The sequence below is a fragment of the Agelaius tricolor genome, unplaced genomic scaffold, assembly GCF_023055355.1.
Source record: "Agelaius tricolor isolate 1412-34295 unplaced genomic scaffold, bAgeTri1.0.p SCAF_30, whole genome shotgun sequence".
NCBI lineage: Eukaryota > Metazoa > Chordata > Aves > Passeriformes > Icteridae > Agelaius > Agelaius tricolor.
In genome coordinates this window covers 5,132,986-5,151,951 of record NW_027269290.1, presented here as the reverse complement: position 1 = coordinate 5,151,951, position 18,966 = coordinate 5,132,986, and the positions used below count along the sequence as shown (strand labels likewise).

The following is an 18,966-nucleotide window of genomic DNA, read 5'->3' as shown; positions in this document are numbered from 1 at the left end:
TCCTTTCCTTTCCTTTCCTTTCCTTTCCTTTCCTTTCCTTTCCTTTCCTTTCCTTTCCTTCCCTTCCCTTCCCTTCCCTTCCCTTCCCTTCCCTTCCCTTCCCTTCCCAGCACCGATGTCCCCACAGAGAAGCCACCAGCTGCCACCTCCTCCTCCTCCTCCACACCATTCCAAGCCCCCAAACCACGCTGGGACCAGGGAACAAAGGGAGGGGAGCAGCTCCAGAAGGGATGTGTGATGAGGTGACAGCGCTGTCACCCCGGCAGGGAGGACACCGAGCCCGCGGTGACCCTGCTGGGTGACACAAAGCCCGGTTGGGGACGTTTCCTGCTGGCTCCCGTGGCTCAGGCACCAGGAATGTCACAGAACCGGGCGCTGCTCCGCGCTAAGGGGCGGCTGTTGCTCCCGCCCTGGATTTTCCTGTCCCAAAACTCATCCAGAGGATGGAGGGGGCGGTGACACCTTGGGGACAGCCTCAGAGGAGGCGGTGGCACCTTGGGGACAGCCTCAGAGGAGGCGGTGGCACCTTGGGGACAGCCTCAGAGGGGGCGGTGGCACCTTGGGGACAGCCTCAGAGGGGGAGGTGGCACCTTGGGGACAGCCTCAGAGGAGGCGGTGGCACCTTGGGGACAGCCTCAGAGGGGGAGGTGGCACCTTGGGGACAGCCTCAGAGGAGGCGGTGGCACCTTGGGGACAGCCTCAGAGGGGGAGGTGGCACCTTGGGGACAGCCTCAGAGGAGGCGGTGGCACCTTGGGGACAGCCTCAGAGGGGGCGGTGGCACCTTGGGGACAACCTCAGAGGGGGCGGTGGCACCTTGGGGACAGCCTCAGAGGGGGCGGTGGCACTTTGGGGACAGCCTCAGAGGAGGCGGTGGCACCTTGGGGACAGCCTCAGAGGGGGCGGCGGCGCTGCCTGCGCGTCCCGAACGGTTCTGGCACCACCTCCTGGACAAAAGATTCCCGGGAAGAAAAAAAAGCCGGGAATGCGGCTGAGAGCGAGGGACGCGGTGCTGCCACTGTCCCCAAGCGATGTCCCCTCCTCGAGTGGAACCGTGGAGCGCTTGGGGTGGGGAGGATTTGAGGATTTAGGGAAGGAAGGGACAAATCCCACTGTCCCAGGGTGCTCCAAGTGTCCCTTGGACACTTCCAGGGATGGAGCAGCCCCGGATTCTGTGGGAATTCTGTGCCAGGGCGTCCTCACCAGCGTGTCCCTGGCACTGCAGGGGTGTCCCTGGCACTCCAGATGTGTCCCTGGTGCTCCAGGGGTGTCCCTGGCACTGCAGGGGAGTCCCTGGCACTGCAGGGGAGTCCCTGGTGCTCCAGGTGTGTCCCTGGCACTCCAGATGTGTCCCTGGCGCTCCAGGTGTGTCCCTGGCACTCCAGGTGTGCTCCTGGCACTCCAGGTGTGTCCCTGGCACTCCCCCCTGCTCCAAGGTGCCAGGCTGGGAACACCACAGCCACAATCCCTGTGGCTCCTCCTGGCATTCCCAGCTGGAGCAGAACTCGGGGATCAGCCCAGGGGAACGGGAGGTGCTGAGGAGGAGCTGGAATTGCCTCCTGTTCTTTACACCTGGCTGTAAATCCCTGCTGCTCTGGGGGCCGGTGCCAGGGAACGCTGCTGGTGCTGCTCCCTGGGCCATTCCTGCTGGGAATGCTGGGCTGGACACACAGGGAGGAGGATGATGATGATGATGATGAACCTCTGTTCACCCACCCCAGAACATCCCCCTGGGGGCTCCATCCAAGCCCTGATCTCCTGGAATCTGGTGTGGGGCCATGCCAACAAAACTTCCTTGTAGCTCTGGGAATGTTTTCCACCTGGAGCTGCTTTTCCCTCTTTGCCAGCTGGGAATGCAACCTCAATTATCCCAGGAAGAGGAGCTGAACCCAAATGTTCTGCTGGGCACAAAGAGAGAGCTGGGCCCAGGTGCCAAATTCCCAATGTTGCAGAGCCAGGGGATGTGGCTGGAATGCAGAGACGGCACAGCTGGCATGGAGTCAATGACCCTGGGGAGCCTTTGTGGGGATGGGAAAGGAAAGAGGAAAAATTATAGGGGAAAGGGAGGGAGGGAGGGAGGGAGGGAGGGAGGGAGGGAGGGAGGGAGGGAGGAAGGAAGGAAGGAAGGAAGGAAGGAAGGAAGGAAGGAAGGAAGGAAGGAAGGAAGGAAGGAAGGAAGGAAGGAAGGAAGGAAGGAAGGAAGGAAGGAAGGAAGGAAGGAAGGAAGGAAGGAAGGAAGGAAGGAAGGAAGGAAGGAAGGAAGGAAGGAAGGAAGGTCCTCCTCCTCCTCCAGGGGCACATTCCCATGTCCTGAGGTTTTCCTGGATTTCCCAGAGGCCCAGATGGGATTTTTGGAGGAATTCCCAGAGAATCCCTGAGCTGTCCCTCCCTGGGGGTGTCCAGGCCAGCCTGGAGCTCTCTGGGACAGGAAAAAGGGGTGGGCCTGGGGGATCTTTGCTGTTTTTCCCATCCCAAAGCATTCCATGATTTCTGTTTTGGCAGAAAGCAGCAATGGAAGATCAGGGGATGTTCCCCATGCATCCCAAAACCCCAGACCAGGAAAGCAGCGCCCATCCAAGGGGAAAGCAGGCAGAGTTTTTATCCTGAGGACAGCTCCAATCCTTTATTCCTAATTTAAATCCCTTTATCCCCTCCAAAAAAACCAGAATAAACCTTGGGTTAAAGCTCAGTGGGGCTGGAATGTGACCAAACCCCACCTTTCCTCCTTCTCCTGCTTCCCAGCTCCAGAAAAATCCTGAATTTTGGGATCAAAGCAGCACCTCAGGGGCTCCAACAATTGAATTCTTCAGTCCTGTGGAGAAGCTGCAGCTCTGGGGCAGGAATTGTTCCCCTCCAAGTGCAGATGAAGAATTCCCAGTGGGATTTGTGTGCTCCAGCTGCATTTGCTGCCTGCAGCCTGACTGTGCCGCTTCCAGCAGGGAGAAATCCCAATTTCCATTTTAAAGCTGATTTTAACTCTTCAGAATTTTAAAAAATCTGCTTTAAACCCCTCTCTCACATCCCCCATTCCCACCTTTGTTTTTTATTTTCAGGAATAGTGCAGGAAATTCCCTGTTTATTTCTTTATTCCAGCAGTTTTTTTAATCCTGATCATCAGGAAAATCAACCTTGGGGTTGTTTTAGGGATGAATAAAGTGAAAACAAAGAGAGGAAAACACAGATTGGGCTCCAAGGTGGGAATTCTGAGTGAATTTTTGTTGTTTTTTTAAGGAATGAACCTCCAAGAATTTGGAAATTTCTTCCCAAAACTCCCTGAGAATTCCAGAGATTCCCAGAGGTGGAGCAGAACCCTTGAGGGTGTCACCTCCAAAAGGAGCTGGCAGCAGGATTTTGGTAAAATCCCAAAAATTCTTCATCCCATTCCTTGAGAATCCCTGGGAAAACGCAGTTTTATTCCTCCAGCCCTGACTTTGGGATCATTTCCCAGCTCCTGTCAGGAATTCCAGCTTCAGAGGAGCCCCCTTGGATGGAATTCCCTGCCCTAAACCCCAAGGAATGACAAACACCACCCCAGAAATCCAACCCAAAATTGGATTTTCCAGCTGTTTTTCCCCAAATGTATCTTGCAAATCTCTTTATTACAACACACAGATTAGTCCTGAATCGTTTCTTATGTACAGAAATAGAATTTTTAGGTAGAAAAAACCCCACCAAAGCGGCCACAAATCAAAAGAAAATCCATAGAAAGCCAAATCCAAACTTTTCCCCCCCCAAATGATACAAAAATAAAAATCTGCAGATCACAGTTTTGATTTAATTCCCTCCAAGTTTTGCTTTCCATATATTTTAAGGAATTTTAGAAGGGAAAAAAGGGAGCTCTGAGGTGTTCAGGGATGGGTTTGGTGCTAATTAAATTCCATTTTCTGCTGGAACAGCTGGAATGAAAGGAGGTTGGAGAAGTGGGGAAAAAATTCATTTATGGGAATTCTGATTTTAAAAAAAAATCTCTTTTTTTTCCAAGGTTTGAACCCTTTGGAAGCAGCTTTTGTCCTTCTTGAGATCCCATTTTTCCAAGCAGTTCTGGATTCCCAGCATTCCCAAGGTTTCTCCTGAGCACCAAGAAATCCGAGTTGTCCAGAAAGAACTGAAGCACCACAATCCAAAAAAATCCCAAAAAAAATCCCAAAAATCTCAGGGATTGGGAGATCCGAGGGAAAAACCAACTGGGAGATCCATGGAAAAATTCACGTTGTGTGTTTTCCTTGGAATGATCAGAAATCCACACTTTTTTCTTCTTGGAATTCCATTTTTTTGGGTTTTTTTTTTGGTTGGTTTGCCCCATCCTGAATTAAAAAGCAAAATCCAATGTGAGTAAAATCCTCCAAAAATTCCAAATGGATTTTTCAGGATTTGAGGGAATGATGCAAATTAAATTTTTTTTTTTTTTTTGAGGAAAAAAAATCAAATTTTTGGGATGGCAAACAGTTGGAATTTGAATTAATGCAGCTGTAATTTAATTCATCCCCTAAATTTTCTTATTGCATCACAAAAAGAGGATTTCTCAACTCAAAGAAACCACTTCCTGCAATAAAAATAAAGGATAAATCCAAAAATTCTGGGATTTTCAAGTCAGGATAAAGCAGGAAGTAATAATTTTCTCCCAAGTTAAAAACTGAAGGAATTAAGGATAAATTTAAAGCACTTTAAGGTTTTTCTTCTACAAAATGGAAATTATTCTGGCCAGCTGAACAAATAATTGATTTATTGACCCAACTTTGTGCAAACATTGGAATTTTTCCATTTTTATTTTCCCTGCTTGGAAAATTCCCACACCAACCTCCAGCTCCAAAGCTCTTTTCCCCTCATGGATTTGGATTAAATAATGTAAGATTTTAAATTAAGAATATAAATAAAGAGTTTTGTCCTCTCACTGAAATGTTTCTGATGACCCCAGTGCAGAAACAAAGAGTTAATACTGATTTTTGGGAAAGAAAACAAGGAATTTTTGTCTTGACATTTTCTTTAAATCCAAGATAATTTCCTTAAATCCAAGAAAATTATCAGGACAAGCAGACTGGATATAAAAATTCACTTCAATCCCTCTCCCAAAGCAGAATTACAGCTAAGATTAATTCAATAATTCAGGAATTTTGCTCCCTAAATTCAAGCATCATCCACAGCCCTCATGGAGTTTTAATTATTAATTGGGATGAGGAATTTCCTTGCTCTAAAAAACCAAGGAATTTGTTGGCCAAGCAGGCAGAACCCTTTGGAATAATCCTGGCAAAGGGAATGATTGAAATCAATCAAACCAAAGCTTGGCTGGAATATTCAAACCTCAAAAAGCTCCAGAAACACTCAAACATTGGATTATTCCAAACAAACAAAAAAAAAAAGGGAAAAAAATCCCTTAAAGGAAGGAAAAATGAAGCTTTTGGAGAAGCTGGAAAAAATGGAGAAACACAAAAATAAAAAAACAAAACAACAAAACCCTGACCTGCACATCCCACAGGGAATTTGAAATCAAAACTGCAATTCTAGGGAATGAACCCCATAAATATTTCCTTCAAAATAGGTTTTGCTTTGTTTTTTTTTGTTTTTTGTTTTTTCCAAAGTGCAAAAATCCAACGGAAGAGTCCCCACACTTCCCAAGGTATGGCAGGAAAAGGCATTTTTAGGGAATGGATTGAACCCCAAGCAGTCTGGTTGTGTGTGTCAAGTGCTAATGAACAGGAATGCAATTAAAGCACCTTCTCAGGGAGCTCCAGGGCTTTTATCTGAATATCAAACCAAGAATTGGTTGAATATCAAACTGGGAAAAAAAAAAAAAACAAAACAAAGGGGAAAAAAACCCCAAATCCCATTTTTCTCCCCGTTTCAGCACATGCAGCTGCCACTTGCGGTCGAGATCCCATGAATGGAAGGGTCAGGGGTTGTGAGGTGCTAGGAGGGCTCAGTCCTGTGGGACTGGGATTGCTGGAGCCTGTGCAGGACCCTCAGCCTGTGCTCCCTGCTCAGGCAGTGGCCAATGGCCTCCTCGGTCTCCTGGATGCGCCGCTGGAACCGGCAGCCGTCCCGGGCCAGCTCCTCCCAGGGCCCCTTGCGATCCTCCTCACTGCTGATGTAATACTCTGTCACCTCCTCCTGGAATGTCACCTGCAAAACAGGGGGGCAGGCAGGAATTATCAGCAAATGGGTGCTCAAAGTGGTGGTTTGGGGTTTGGAGTCAAAGCTGTTGAGTGGTGAAAGGGTTGGGAATTTGTTCTGAGGGATGCTGGGAAGGGATTCCTGACTGGGATGGGACTCCCAGAGGAGCTGTGGCTGCTCCATCCTGGGTGTGCCCAAAGTCAGGCAGGAGAGTGGATAAAAAATATAAAAAAAAATAGGTAAAATATGGCTTTAAAATATGATAGAAATGAATAAACTATGAGGCCGTTCCAGTGCTCCTCACTGCCTATGTAATACTCTGTCACCTCCTCCTGGAATGTCACCTGCAAAACAGGGGGGGCAGGCAGGAATTATCAGCAAATGGGTGCTCAAAGTGGTGGTTTGGGGTTGGAGTTGTTGAGTGGTGAAAGGGTTGGGAATTTGTTCTGAAGGTTATTGGGAAGGGATTCCTGACTGGGATGGGAATGGTGGAACTCCCAGAGGAGCTGTGGCTGCTCCATCCCTGGGAGTGTCCAAAGTCAGGCTGGAGAGTGGATAAAAACCAGGAAAAATAGATAGAAATAAGTAAAATATGGCTTTAAAATAGTATATGTAATACTCTGTCACCTCCTCCTGGAATGTCACCTGCAGAACAGGGGGGCAGGCAGGAATTATCAGCAAATCAATGTTTGAAGTGTTGGGTTTGGGGGTTTGGAGTCAAAGTTGTTGAGCGGTGAAAGGTTGGGAATCTTTTCTGAGGGATGTTCTGAGGGAAGGGATTCCTGACTGGGACGGGAATGGTGGAACTCCCAGAGGAGCTGCGGCTGCTCCATCCTGGGTGTGCCCAAAGTCAGGCTGGAGAGTGGATAAAAACATAAAAAACTAGATAAAAATAAATAAAATACGGTTTTAAAATATTATAGAAATGAATAAACTATGAGGCCGTTCTGGTCCTCCTCGCTGCCTATGTAATACTCTGTCACCTCCTCCTGGAATGTCACCTGCAGAACAGGGGGGCAGGCAGGAATTATCAGCAAATGGGTGCTCAAAGTGGTGGCTTTGGAGTTTTGGAGTCAAAGCTGTTGAGTGGTGAAAGGTTGGGAATCTTTTCTGAGGGATGTTCTGAGGGAAGGGATTCCTGACTGGGACGGGATTGGCAGAGCAGCTGTGGCTGCTCCATCCCTGAGAGTGTCCAAAGTCAGGCTGGAGAGTGGATAAAAACCAGAAAAAGTAGATAAAAATAAGTAAAATATGGCTTTAAAATATTATATGTAATACTCTGTCACCTCCTCCTGGAATGTCACCTGCAAAAGAAGGGATTCAGGCTGGAGTTCTCAGCAAATGGGTGCTCAAAGGGCTGGTTTGGGTTGAAGTTGTTGAGTGGTGAAAGGGTTGGGAATTTGTTCTGAGGGATGTTCTGAGGGAAGGGATTCCTGACTGGGATGGGACTCCCAGAGGAGCTGTGGCCGCTCCATCCCTGGGAGTGTCCAAAGTCAGGCTGGAGAGTGGATAAAAACCAGAAAAAATAGATAGAAATAAGTAAAATATGACTTAGAATATGATAGAAATAATTAGAATATGAGGCCCTTTCTGGTCCTCCTCGCTGCCTAGGTAATACTCTGTCACCTCCTCCTGGAATGTCACCTGCAGAACAGGGGGGCAGGCAGGAATTATCAGCAAATGAATGTTTGAAGTGCTGGGTTTGGGGTTTTGGAGTCAAACTTGTTGAGCGGTGAAAGGGTTGGGAATTTGTTCTCAAGAGGATTGGGAAGGGATTCCTGACTGGGATGGGAATCCCAGAGGAGCTGTGGCTGCTCCATCCTGGGTGTGCCCAAAGTCAGGTTGGAGAGTGGATAAAAAATATAAAAAAATAGATAAAAATGAATAAAATATGGCTTTAAAATATGATAAAAATAAACAGAATATGATTAAAGTATGTGTGGGACTGCTGCTGGGACTTCAGGATCCCTGCTGGGATTTTGGGGTCACTGCTGGGATTCTGGAGTCCCTGATGGGATTGTGGGGTCCCTGATGGGACTTTGGGATCCCTGATGGGATTTTGGGGTCACTGCTCCAACTTTGGGATCCCCGATGGGATTTTGAGATCCCTGCTGGGATTCTGGGGTCGCTGCTGGAACTTTGGGATCCCTGATGGGACTTTGGGGTCGCTGCTGGAACTTTGGGATCCCCGATGGGATTTTGGGATCCCTGCTGGGATTTTGGGGTCGCTGCTGGGACTCTGGGATCCCTGCTGGGATTTTGGGGTCGCTGCTGGCACTGGGGGATTGCTGAGGATTTCCTAACAACCCCAAAACAAACCCAGAAGGGTTTTGTTGAGTCAAGAGCCCCGTGAGTCACCAGGGGACAGATAAGGGAGGAACAGGGGCCAACACTCATCCCAATGTGACCAGAACAACCCGTCCTGAGTAAAAATACACAGAAACTGTCACAACCCCTCTGTCCTGGAATGCCAGGGTGGAGTTTGTGTAAGGAAATTAAAAATATACACACAAAAAACTCACAGTCCCTCCTGGAATTCCTGGAGTTCACATAATGATATTAATGAAAAATATACACACAAAACTCACAATCCTTCTTGGAATTCCAGGGTGGAGTTTGTGTAAGGAAATTAAAAATATACACAAAAAAACTGTCACAATCCCTCTTGGAATTCTAGGGGGTGGAGTTCACATAAGAAATTAAAAATATACACAAAACCTGTCACTTTTAAGTCATTTTAGCAGCTATTTTAAGTAAATAAAGGAATTGATAGGGTCAGGATATGCACTTGGCAGGGTTTAGCCTAAGGTCATAGGAAGGATTTAAGTCTGAGTTAAACCCAGCTTATTTTAGGCTCCTGCTGGACTGTTTGACTTTATTTGGCATTCAGCTATAAAAAGGCACAAACTGAAATCAGGATTTACTCTAAAATCAGGATTTACTCTAAAATCAGGATTGACTCCTCCAAACCAACTCTGCTCCAGGACAAATACTCCTGGAAGCAGGAAAAAAACCCATGGAAATGTAAAAAGAAAAAAATTTAAAAATGCTGCTCCATTCTTAGGATTTATCAGCACAACGAGGAGGGTGCTGGTGCTGCAGGGAGCTTCCAAACAGGAAAATCTGGAATTCCAGAAGGGTTGGGGTGATCCCGTTCCATGAGGGACAATTCCCAGTGTCCCAGGGGGTTTTTGTGCAAGGATAGGACCAGGAGATCTCCAAAATTCAGCATTTTTGGGTCAAGGAATTCCCTGGGGTGATCCCGTTCCATGAGGGACAATTCCCAGTGTCCCAGGGGGGGTTTTGTGCAAGGACAGGACCAGGAGATCTCCAAAATTCAGCATTTTTGGGTCAAGGAATTCCCTGGGGTGATCCCGTTCCATGAGGGACAATTCCCAGTGTCCCGGAGGGGTTTTGTGCAAGGACAGGACCAGGAGATCTCCAAAATTCAGCATTTTTGGGTCAAGGAATTCCCTGGGGTGATCCCATTCCATGAGGGACAATTCCCAGTGTCCCAGGGGGGTTTTGTGCAAGGATAGGACCAGGAGATCTCCAAAATTCAGCATTTTTGGGTCAAGGAATTCCCTGGGGTGATCCCGTTCCATGAGGGACAATTCCCAGTGTCCCAGGGGGGGTTTTGTGCAAGGACAGGACCAGGAGATCTCCAAAATTCAGCATTTTTGGGTCAAGGAATTCCCTGGGGTGATCCCGTTCCATGAGGGACAATTCCCAGTGTCCCAGGGGGGTTTTTGTGCTGGGATAGGACCAGGAGATCTCCAAAATTCAGCATTTTTGGGTCAAGGAATTCCCTGGTGCCGAAAGTCCCAGGGAGCGGAGCCAGGAGGGGCCCTCACAGAGCTGAGCCCAAAGTGCCACCAACACCCCCGGGTTTCCTGGCTTTGGGACCAACACCCTGCGGGATTCCAGCCGGGAACGGCCTTGAATAATCCCAAAAATCCCCGGGAATCCTCAGGAATGTGCCCGGCCCCTGCAGGAGCTGCTTTAGGAGCTGTTACATCAGCCCGTCCCCACCTTGCAGCTTTTTTACATCAGTCGGAGCCACAATTCCCGGGGCTCTGATGTCATTTGGGACATTGCGGCCACCTCATCCCTTCTTTCAGCACAGCACCCGAGCCAAAAATTCCTGCTGCAATCGCAGCCCCAACACTTGGGAGTGCTCGAAGTTAATTATTAATGGCAATTAATGCAGGAAAATAAATGTATCTGCTGGGAAAATAATGTGAAATAATTAGAAATATTCGCTATTTGCGTGGTTTGTTCCACCACTGGATTGCCCAAGGATTTGGTATTCGAGTCATTCCTCATCCAGATGTTTGAGGTATCCACCTTGAACATCTGCAGCACCACAAAATTTAGGATAAATTCCTGTTTATCTGCATCCCAGCACAGGTATTATTATTATTATTATTATTATTATTATTATTATTATTATTATTATTATTATTTTGCCCAAATTACTTTAAAAAAATCAAATTACTCTATTTGGGCTCAAAAGCCCAGTTTTTGATTACATCCCTCCCATAAATACCTATCCCATAAATAGCTATCCATACTTGTCTAGCTGTAGAATAGAAATATTGTTTATTGTTTCAATTTACTGTAGAATTGAAATATTGTTTATACCTATTGTCTAGATATGAATAGAAATATTCTATTTATAAAGAATATAATTTAAATATTATAATATTTAATACTATCTTAAACGGAAATGGGAATATTGGGATAATTTATATGGGAACCTCAGTTTAGTCCAGAGCACTGAACAAGCCAACCTGGGTTATAAAAAAATCCTAAAAAATCTTTCGGTTTCGGGTCCTAAATAACTTAAACTGGTGCTTTTCAGGGAAACTCCTCACAGCCCTGGAGTTTTTCAGGGAAAAAATTTCCACCCCAGGCCTGGAGTTTCCCTGACGTCGAAACCACAAGAGGAACAGAAGAGAAATTACAACTCGAAACGGAAAATGGAACTTTGAGTCTAGAGGAAAAAAAAAAAAAATCCTCGTCAGCGAGTCTCAGAATGAGTCTCAGAATTTCCCATCACGTGCCGAGGATGAGGCGCAGCATTCCAGGGAAATTATCAGCACATACGGAACGCTGACCTCACCCCCACTTGGCGCAGTGTGGGTTTTGTTTGTTTGATTATTTTTTTTTTAATCTCAACAATCCCGAAACACAAAAATATGAATAAAATCTCTCTACCTTTTTCCGCTTGGAACTCGCCGTTTTCTCCCTGCTCTGGCCCGGTTCAGCGCTCCCGCAGTTGTGTTTTTCCAGCTGTACCCTACACACGCTGAAACGCTCCGAGGGGGCAGAAATCGCCCTCTCCGCCCCTTGGAAACCCGGCGTCCCTTTTCTCTCCGCTGTCTGAAAGGCCGCCGTGAAATTTAAAGGGTTATAGGGATCGTCCGAGCTACAGAACGAGTTCCAGAGCTTCAAGCTCTCCGCCTCATCCACGCTCTCGCAGTCCCACTCGTCCTCCTCGGAACTAGGCGAGCCCTCGGAGGACTCTGCCCACGAGTCTTCCTCCTCCTCCTCCTCCTCCACGTCCGACATTCCTTTTCCCGGCTCGCTGGAAGACGTCTGGATGGTGGCTGTGAAGTTCTGAGGGTTGTAGGGATCCAAGCTGTAGAAGGAATTCCACAGATGAAGCCTCTCCCCGTCCTGGCTGCCGGCGTCTGAGTCCGAGGGCAGCTCTTCGCTGTCAAACCCATCATCATCATCTTCATCATCATCATCACCATCATCCCAGTCTTCCTCACCCTCACTCTCCTCCCCGCTGGATACTCCCCCGATGATATAATCGATTAATTTATTCGCACAGGCAGGTCTGGTGGAAATTGGGAAGTCTGGCTCTGTTTCCGAGTCCTCACGTTCCTCTCCAGCCAAGGTTTCCTCCTCCTCCTCAGCCGCACCCCGGAGCCCCTCCTGCTCCTCGGGGACACCCTCGGGCTGCTCTAAATCCCCGCTATTGCCGCGCTGCTCCCCAATTTCCCGGCAGACGCCCCTGTTCTGCTGCTGCTGCTCCTCCTCCAGGCTGTGGTAGCCGTGGTCGGGGTCGGGCACGGGCAGATGCCAGCGCTGGAGGAACGCCAGGCGCTTGCTGCGCAGGAATTCAACCTCGGGCAAGCCCTCGGCTCGCAGGGGCTGCGGCAGGTGGCTCTTGCCCTGCTCCAAGCCCAGCACGTACAAATCCATGGGAAGGGCTCCCAGACTGTTCCTTACCAGCCCTGCTCCCCACAGCCCCGCCGGCGGCTCCGGGCCGCCCTCCGGCCGCTTCTCCGGGAGTTTCTCCTCGGTCCAGTCCAGCGAGGTGTCCGCCCTGGGCAGCAGCACCAGCGGCGGCGGTGCCTTGGCGGGGCAGAGCGCGGAGCTCAGCGCGGCGCCGGGCAGCAGCCGCTGCAGGAGGGCGGGAAGCGGCGACAGCAGCTGCGACACCACGCGCAGCCACGAGAAGGGCGGGCTCGCCTGGGACGAGCCGCCGGCGGGCGCCGCGCTGGGCCCCGCCAGCTTCGGCCAGGCCCCGGCCAGGCCCAGTCGGGCCCATCCCAAGCCGGGGCCGGCGCGTTCGCGTCCGCTGTGCTCCATGAGGCCGTTCAGCGCTGCCAGCGGTGCGGAGGGGTGTGTGGAGCGGCGCTCCGTGGCGGGGCGGTGAGTCTGAAGGCTCGGCGGGCGGCGGGCAGCTCCGGTTCGGGTTTCGACTCCATCCTGAGGCAGCTTCAGCACAAAATGGCGGCGCCGCCGCCTCAACGCTTCCCGTCCCCAGAGGGAGGGGCGGGGCGTCACCTTCTCTGCCCCGCCCACTCACGTCACCACCTCCCATTGGGCGGTGACGGTGATGCCACGCCCACTCCCTCGTGTGGCCACGCCCCGCTGGGATTGCATCAGCCAGCGCGCGGCGCACGGCAGCGCCCCCTGGCGGCGCGGCGGGGTCTGGGGGGAGCGGGGGCACCCCGAGCCCACCCGGGGCTGGGCAGGGGACACTTTGGGGACACCTTGGGGACACTTTGTGAGCCCCAGGGACAGCGCTGGGTGAGGGACGCACTGGGAAAGGAGCTGGAGGAGGCTGGGGGTTGAGAGAGGCAGACCCCAGACCCCCACGGCTCTGCTTTCTGGAGGGTGCGGTGGGCAGAGGTGCAGAAGTGCGGACAGATGTGTGCCCAGATGCGCAGGCAGGGGGCAAATGTGCCACTCCTGCCTTTCATCCCCTTTTTTGATCCCATTCCCGTGTTCCAGGCAGGAGGGCCCTAAGGCAGGAGATTCCCAACTCCCTCACCCTCGAGAAGCCAGACCGCCCCCCCCCACGCCCCAACAGCCACCAGATCCAATATTTAAAACTTTTAATATAAAGGTTAAAGTTAATTATTCTCGATCCTGAGAAACATTTCGTCCGTTTACGGAGCTGTCGCTGTAAACAAAGCACCACAGGCACCAAGCCCGCACCCGGGGCCGGGTGGCAGGCGGGAAGGACACAAATGTCCCCAGCGCAGGGGGACAGCAAGGGGACGGGCAACTCGCCACGCCGCTCTCCTTTGGGAGCGAATTCCCCGCGGTGGGAATTGCCCAGTTCCTGGGGTGGGAGGGGTCCACACGCCCCCCCAACTCTCCCTGTGCTACCTCGCCCTCCCCTCCGCCCCGGTGCTCACGCTACTCGTTATTAAAAAAATTAAAATACGGATATCCCAAAGGAAGAAATAACCCCACGAACCGCCCCACGCCCCGCCCTCCCCGCGTTGCTCCCTTGACACAAGGTAAACTTAAAAAAGAAGCCACTTTTGGGGACTCAGAGGGTGCCGTGGCCGCGGGAGCCCAGGGCGAACCAGCCCATCTTCTCTTGGGCCAGGTCCAGGTCGCGGAGGCGAATCCCAACCTCCCCCAGCAGGATGTTCTCCCAAAATCCTTCCTCGCTCAGCACGCTCAGCCGCAGCTCCCGCTGCTCCAGGTCCCCCCGGGGGATCCCGTCGTACACCAGCTGTGGGACACAACGGGGACAAACGCTCAGCCACGGCCACCCCTGGGGACACCCCAAACCCGTCCCTGTCCCTCCTCCTACCATCTCGTTGTAGGTGGGGTTGCAGGTTTTCCGGGCCACTTTGGTTTTCCTCTTGGTGGTTTTTTGGGGGTCGGGCAGCAGGTAGGTCTTGACGTAGGGGTCGGGGTCGTTGCCGTCCTGCAGGGGTGGCTGCGGGGCACATTGGGGACACGCTGTGAGCACAGGGAGGGGACAGCCCCCCAAGCCCCGCTCCCGTGGGTGCCGTGGGTCCTACCAGCCCTCGGATGTGCATCACCATGATGAAGAGCTTGTTGTTCTTGTAGGAGATGGAGAGCTTCACCTCCCCGCCGACCTTGCCCAGGGATCGAGCCCATGTGGCATCTGGAGAGGGGGACAGGAGGGATGGGACACCCCTGATGTCACCCCTTGCCATCGACCCCCAAAGTCACCCCCCAAAATCACCCCTTCCCCACCTGCCGGCTTTGGGGTCGGGTTGGTTCCAGCCGCCTTCTCATCCCGGGGCAGGGGGTGGAAGAAGGTGTAGATGAGGTCACACTGCAGGGTCAGGAGGTGACATTAGTGGTGACAGCAGTGACAACCAACCCGCCATCCAAAACCAGGGCGTGCGCCAATGCTCTACGTGGCGCACACATTGATGCTCTACGAGCTGTGCTGTCCCCAGGTGTTTCCCCACCTCGCTGGTGGCCCTGGCGCTGTCCCCACCTCCCCGCAGCCTCCACCCCGTGTCCCCACCTCTGCCACCTCAGGGGCAGCATGGATCAGGTGCCAGATGTAGCCGTTGAGCTCCTCCTTGCGCCGCTCGGCCACCGCCTCGCCCCGCGAGCGCCCGATGATGAACCTGCTGGGGAAGCTGCGGGGACAGACAGACACTCAGCGGGGCCCCAGGGGCTTTTGGGGAGTCCCTGGAGGTCCTGAGGGGCTTCAGGGCTACCTGGGCAGCAGCGAGGAGGGGAAGAGGAGGCGCAGTTTGTTGTGCAGCTCCTGGAACTCCTCGAAGGTGCGCTGCACGAAGGTGACCTCGCCGGGGTTGTCCCTCTGCACCTTCACCACGTAGGTCTGCAAAGAGGCAGGGCCGTGACGTGGGATGGCGGAGCTGGGGCGCCCCGAGCCCAGCCTGGGGCCTGTCCCCAGCTGTCCCCACTCACGTAGCCCTTGCTGGGGTTGAAGACCCTCTCGTGGCGGCAGAGGAAGACGTCACGGATCCGGCCGGACGTCTTGAGGGTGTGCGTGCGGGGCGCGAAGGACAGCGTGGGCCGCGCCTCCGAGCCCGTGAACTTCATCTGCGCCAGGTTGTGGATGAAGAAGTTGAGCTTGGTGGCCACGCTGCCCAGGCTGGACTCGATCAACCTGCAACGAGGCCACCGCCCGCTCAGTGCCACCGTGTGGCGGCGTACACAGGAGCCCCAGGAAGAGGGGAGAGACGAGGATGTGACTCCACGTCTCAGAAGGCTGATTTATTATTTTATGATATATATTATCTTAAAAATATAGTATGTTTATATTAGAGGTTTATACAATATGTATTATATATATTTAAATATATATTAATAATAATATAATAATAACTATTATATATTATATATAATAATATATATAATAAAATATATACTATAGATAATATATAATATATAAATATTATGTCTTTTAATATATATAATATTATATATATAATATTTATATACTATAAAATATATACTAAAATAATAGAAGAAAGGATTTAATCAGAAGGCTTGCAAGCAAAGAAAAAAATTGGAATGAATAACAAAAGCTCCTGACTCTCAGAGAGTCCGAGACAGCTGGACTGTGATTGGCCATTAATGAGAAACAACCACATGAGACCAATCCCAGATGCACCTGTTGCATTCCACAGCAGCAGATAATCAATGTTTACATAATTTTGTTCCTGAGGCCTCTCAGCTTCTCAGGAGAAACAATCCTAAGGAAAGGATTTTTCATAAAACATGTCTGTGACACCACTGTCCCAGGGAGCCTCCAGCCACTGCTGTGTCACCCTCCCCTGGTGTCCCTACCTGGTGAAGTAGGTGGTGGCATCAGCATCAGAGTCCTGCGGCCTCAGCGCATCGTAAACGTACTTGAGGTCCTCCAGGTCAGAGAGCTCGGGGATGCCACAGGAGAGCATCTGGCAGGGAGGGCAGGGGTGAGCACAGGGGACAAAGGGACACCCATGCCGCGTTGAGGGGAATTTTCTGTCCCCCTGGCTCTCACCAGCCCCAGCAGGTTGAGGAAGAGGTGGGTGTGCTTGCGGATCAGGTTGTAGGCCTGGCAGCACAGGTCCACGAAGTCGTGGAAGCGGCTGGAGGGCTTGTCCCCACCGTTGATGACATATGCCATGTCCGAGGTGAAGACAAACGGCGCACGGTCCCTGTGTTGGGGGACAGGAGGGACAAAGTGAGCTGGGGTGGGGGGCAGGATGAGAAGAGGGAGAAGTCGCCCACTGCCAGGACATGGAGAGGAGGAGGTCACTGATCACCAGGATGAGGAGAGGGACAGGTCACCCACCACCAGGACAAGGACAGAAGGAGGTCACCTCCCACCAGGACAAGAAGAGGGAGAGGTCACCTATTGCCAGGACGTGGAGAGGGAGAGGTCACTGTGGCCACCACTGGGATGACAGGGAGAGGTCACCCACCACCAGGACATGAAGGAGAGGTCACCCACCACCAGGACAAGGACAGGGAGCTTCCCCCTCAGCAGGGAGCAGGGCAGGAGGTCCCAGGGGCCTCTCTCACCTCTTGATGTTGCCGAACATCTGGGCGTGGCCCAGGAACCGGCCGAAATCGATGTGGAACATGTGGCCCGTGGTCTTGAGCATGATGTTGTCGTTGTGCCTGTCGCAGATGCCCAGCACGTAGGTGGCCACGCAGCAGCCGGCGCAGGAGTAGATGAAGTTTTCCACAGCCTGTAAGGAAGAGGGAAGGACATGGAGAAAGCATGGAAGCAAGGGGCTGGTCCCTGGAATGGAGGACACGAGGAGCGGGGATTCTTCCTCACCTTCTCGTACTCATCCTCCTCGGGGTTGTGTTTCTGCAGCCAGTCCGCCAGCGGCCGGTCCTTGAAGGAGCCGGTCACGCCATGCTCCACCTGGATCTTCCGCAGGGTCTCGGCGTTGGGGATCATCTCCACCATGCCTGGCAGGTGGGACAGCAGGGTGAGACCCTTCAACCCCAAGAACCACGACCCCGACCCCCTCTGTCACCAACCCAACCGCTCCTCACCCGTCACCACTGCGTGACAGGGATGGGCTGGTGGGATCAGACCCCAGGATGTCCCGGGCCATCCCCAGCCCCACTGGGGACCCCTGGGGACACCCAAACTCCGTCTCACCTCGCCCACGGCCGGTGGAGAAGCAGCGGAAGATGACCATGCGCATGTCCAGCCCCTCCTGCACCCAGATCTTGTTCATGATGCGGATCATCTGCAGCGTCAGCATGTCCTGCCGCAGGTCATCGCCACACTGCCGGGGGAAGAGCCACCAGGGCCATCAGGGCCAGGGGAGAACCATCAGGGCCAGGGGAGAACCATCAGGGCCACCAGAGCCATCAGAGCCAAGGGAGAGCCATCAGGGCCACCAAAGACATGAGAGCCAGGGGAGAACCACCAGAGCCAGGGAGGAGCCATCAGAGCCCTCAGAGCCCACAGCAGGGGGATTCTTGGAGGGCTGTGCCAGGATTTGGGCATTCCCAAAGGCGCCAGGCTGACCTTGAAGATGACGCGGATGTTCTCCCCGAGCGGGTCCACGTTCTGGAAGGAGAGCTTCAGCGGGACGGCGTTGGAGTTGAAGTAGGAGCAGTCCTGCCGTGGGAAGGAGGGCAGGGACAGCCGGTCAGGGCGAGCTGGGGGCGGGCAGGGGAGCCCCCCGAGCCCCCCGGGCTGGCACTCACCCGGGGCACGATGCCCTTGACCAGCAGGCTGGGGCTGAGCGGCAGCCGGCACGAGCCGTGGGCCTTGAAGAACTGCGCCACGTCCTCCAGCCCCTCGCGCAGGATGGCCTGGGGAAGGGAACGGGAGCCGTGGGAACGGGGTGGGATCCGTGGGAATGGGGTGGGATCCGTGGGAATGGGGTGGGGTGGGATTCATGGGAATGGGGTGGGGATGGGATCCATTGGAATGGAAAGGGATCCATGGATCGGATCCATGGGAATGGGGTGGGGATGGGATGGAATCCATGGGAATGTGATGGAATGGGATGGGCAAGGGACATGGTGGGAATGGGATGGGGATAGGATGGGCATGGGGTAGGGTGGGATGGGATGGAAATGGAATGAGGTGGGGGGCAAGGGATAGAGAGACCATGGAATAGGGTAGGCATGGACAGGGTGGGGATGGGATGGGATGGGATGGGATGGGATGGGATGAGCAAGGAACAGCGTGACCATGGTATAGAAATGGGATAGAGAGGGGTGGCCATGGAAAGGGGTCAGCATGGGATGGGGTATGCATGGAATATAAAACCCAGGGTGCACATGGGATAGGGTAGGAACGTGATGGGACAAGGCGGGCGTGGGACAGGAGGGGTGAGTGTGGGACAGGGGCTGGCACCCAGCACCCTCTGCACCTGTCCCAGCACCCTCTGCACCCCTCCCAGCACCCTGGCACCCACCTGGCGGGCGGATGGGGCGGCATCCCGGACCTGCTGTGCCAGCCTGGCCAGCGTGCTGACCAACAGGCACTGCCGGTCAAACTCCTCGCGCAGCCCCTTCCCGCAGCAGCACAGCAGCGCTGCCAGCAGGTACTGGTACCGGATGCTGAACTGGGAGTCCTTGAGGCCATCCTTCAGCAGCCTGCTGGGGACACATGGGGTCAGGCC

The 18,966-nt window shown here is 52.7% G+C and overlaps 2 protein-coding genes across 2 annotated transcripts in view; both read right to left on the bottom strand.

Moving 5' to 3' along the window:
- Nucleotides 1-3,578: 3,578 nt before the first annotated feature.
- PPP1R15B (protein phosphatase 1 regulatory subunit 15B) lies at nucleotides 3,579-12,895 on the bottom strand. Its single transcript, XM_071450022.1, has 2 exons — nucleotides 11,327-12,895; nucleotides 3,579-6,115 (listed from the first exon to the last, which is right to left on the bottom strand). Exons 1-2 carry the CDS (start codon nucleotides 12,710-12,712, stop codon nucleotides 5,903-5,905), a joined length of 1,599 nt encoding a protein of 532 aa, XP_071306123.1. The 5' UTR covers nucleotides 12,713-12,895; the 3' UTR covers nucleotides 3,579-5,902.
- Nucleotides 12,896-13,449: 554 nt separating this feature from the next.
- PIK3C2B (phosphatidylinositol-4-phosphate 3-kinase catalytic subunit type 2 beta) overlaps nucleotides 13,450-18,966 on the bottom strand; it is a 28,628-nt gene continuing 23,111 nt past the window's right edge. Inside the window, exons 19-33 of the mRNA XM_071449986.1 lie at nucleotides 18,760-18,940; nucleotides 18,041-18,148; nucleotides 17,859-17,951; nucleotides 17,484-17,613; nucleotides 17,151-17,287; nucleotides 16,889-17,058; nucleotides 16,365-16,521; nucleotides 16,169-16,278; nucleotides 15,284-15,485; nucleotides 15,070-15,194; nucleotides 14,871-14,988; nucleotides 14,591-14,672; nucleotides 14,392-14,498; nucleotides 14,178-14,306; nucleotides 13,450-14,096 (exon numbers count right to left, since the gene is read on the bottom strand). Coding sequence (XP_071306087.1) covers nucleotides 13,908-14,096; nucleotides 14,178-14,306; nucleotides 14,392-14,498; nucleotides 14,591-14,672; nucleotides 14,871-14,988; nucleotides 15,070-15,194; nucleotides 15,284-15,485; nucleotides 16,169-16,278; nucleotides 16,365-16,521; nucleotides 16,889-17,058; nucleotides 17,151-17,287; nucleotides 17,484-17,613; nucleotides 17,859-17,951; nucleotides 18,041-18,148; nucleotides 18,760-18,940 — 2,038 coding nt within the window. The 3' untranslated portion in view covers nucleotides 13,450-13,907. The remainder of the gene's footprint in view (nucleotides 14,097-14,177; nucleotides 14,307-14,391; nucleotides 14,499-14,590; nucleotides 14,673-14,870; nucleotides 14,989-15,069; nucleotides 15,195-15,283; nucleotides 15,486-16,168; nucleotides 16,279-16,364; nucleotides 16,522-16,888; nucleotides 17,059-17,150; nucleotides 17,288-17,483; nucleotides 17,614-17,858; nucleotides 17,952-18,040; nucleotides 18,149-18,759; nucleotides 18,941-18,966) is intronic.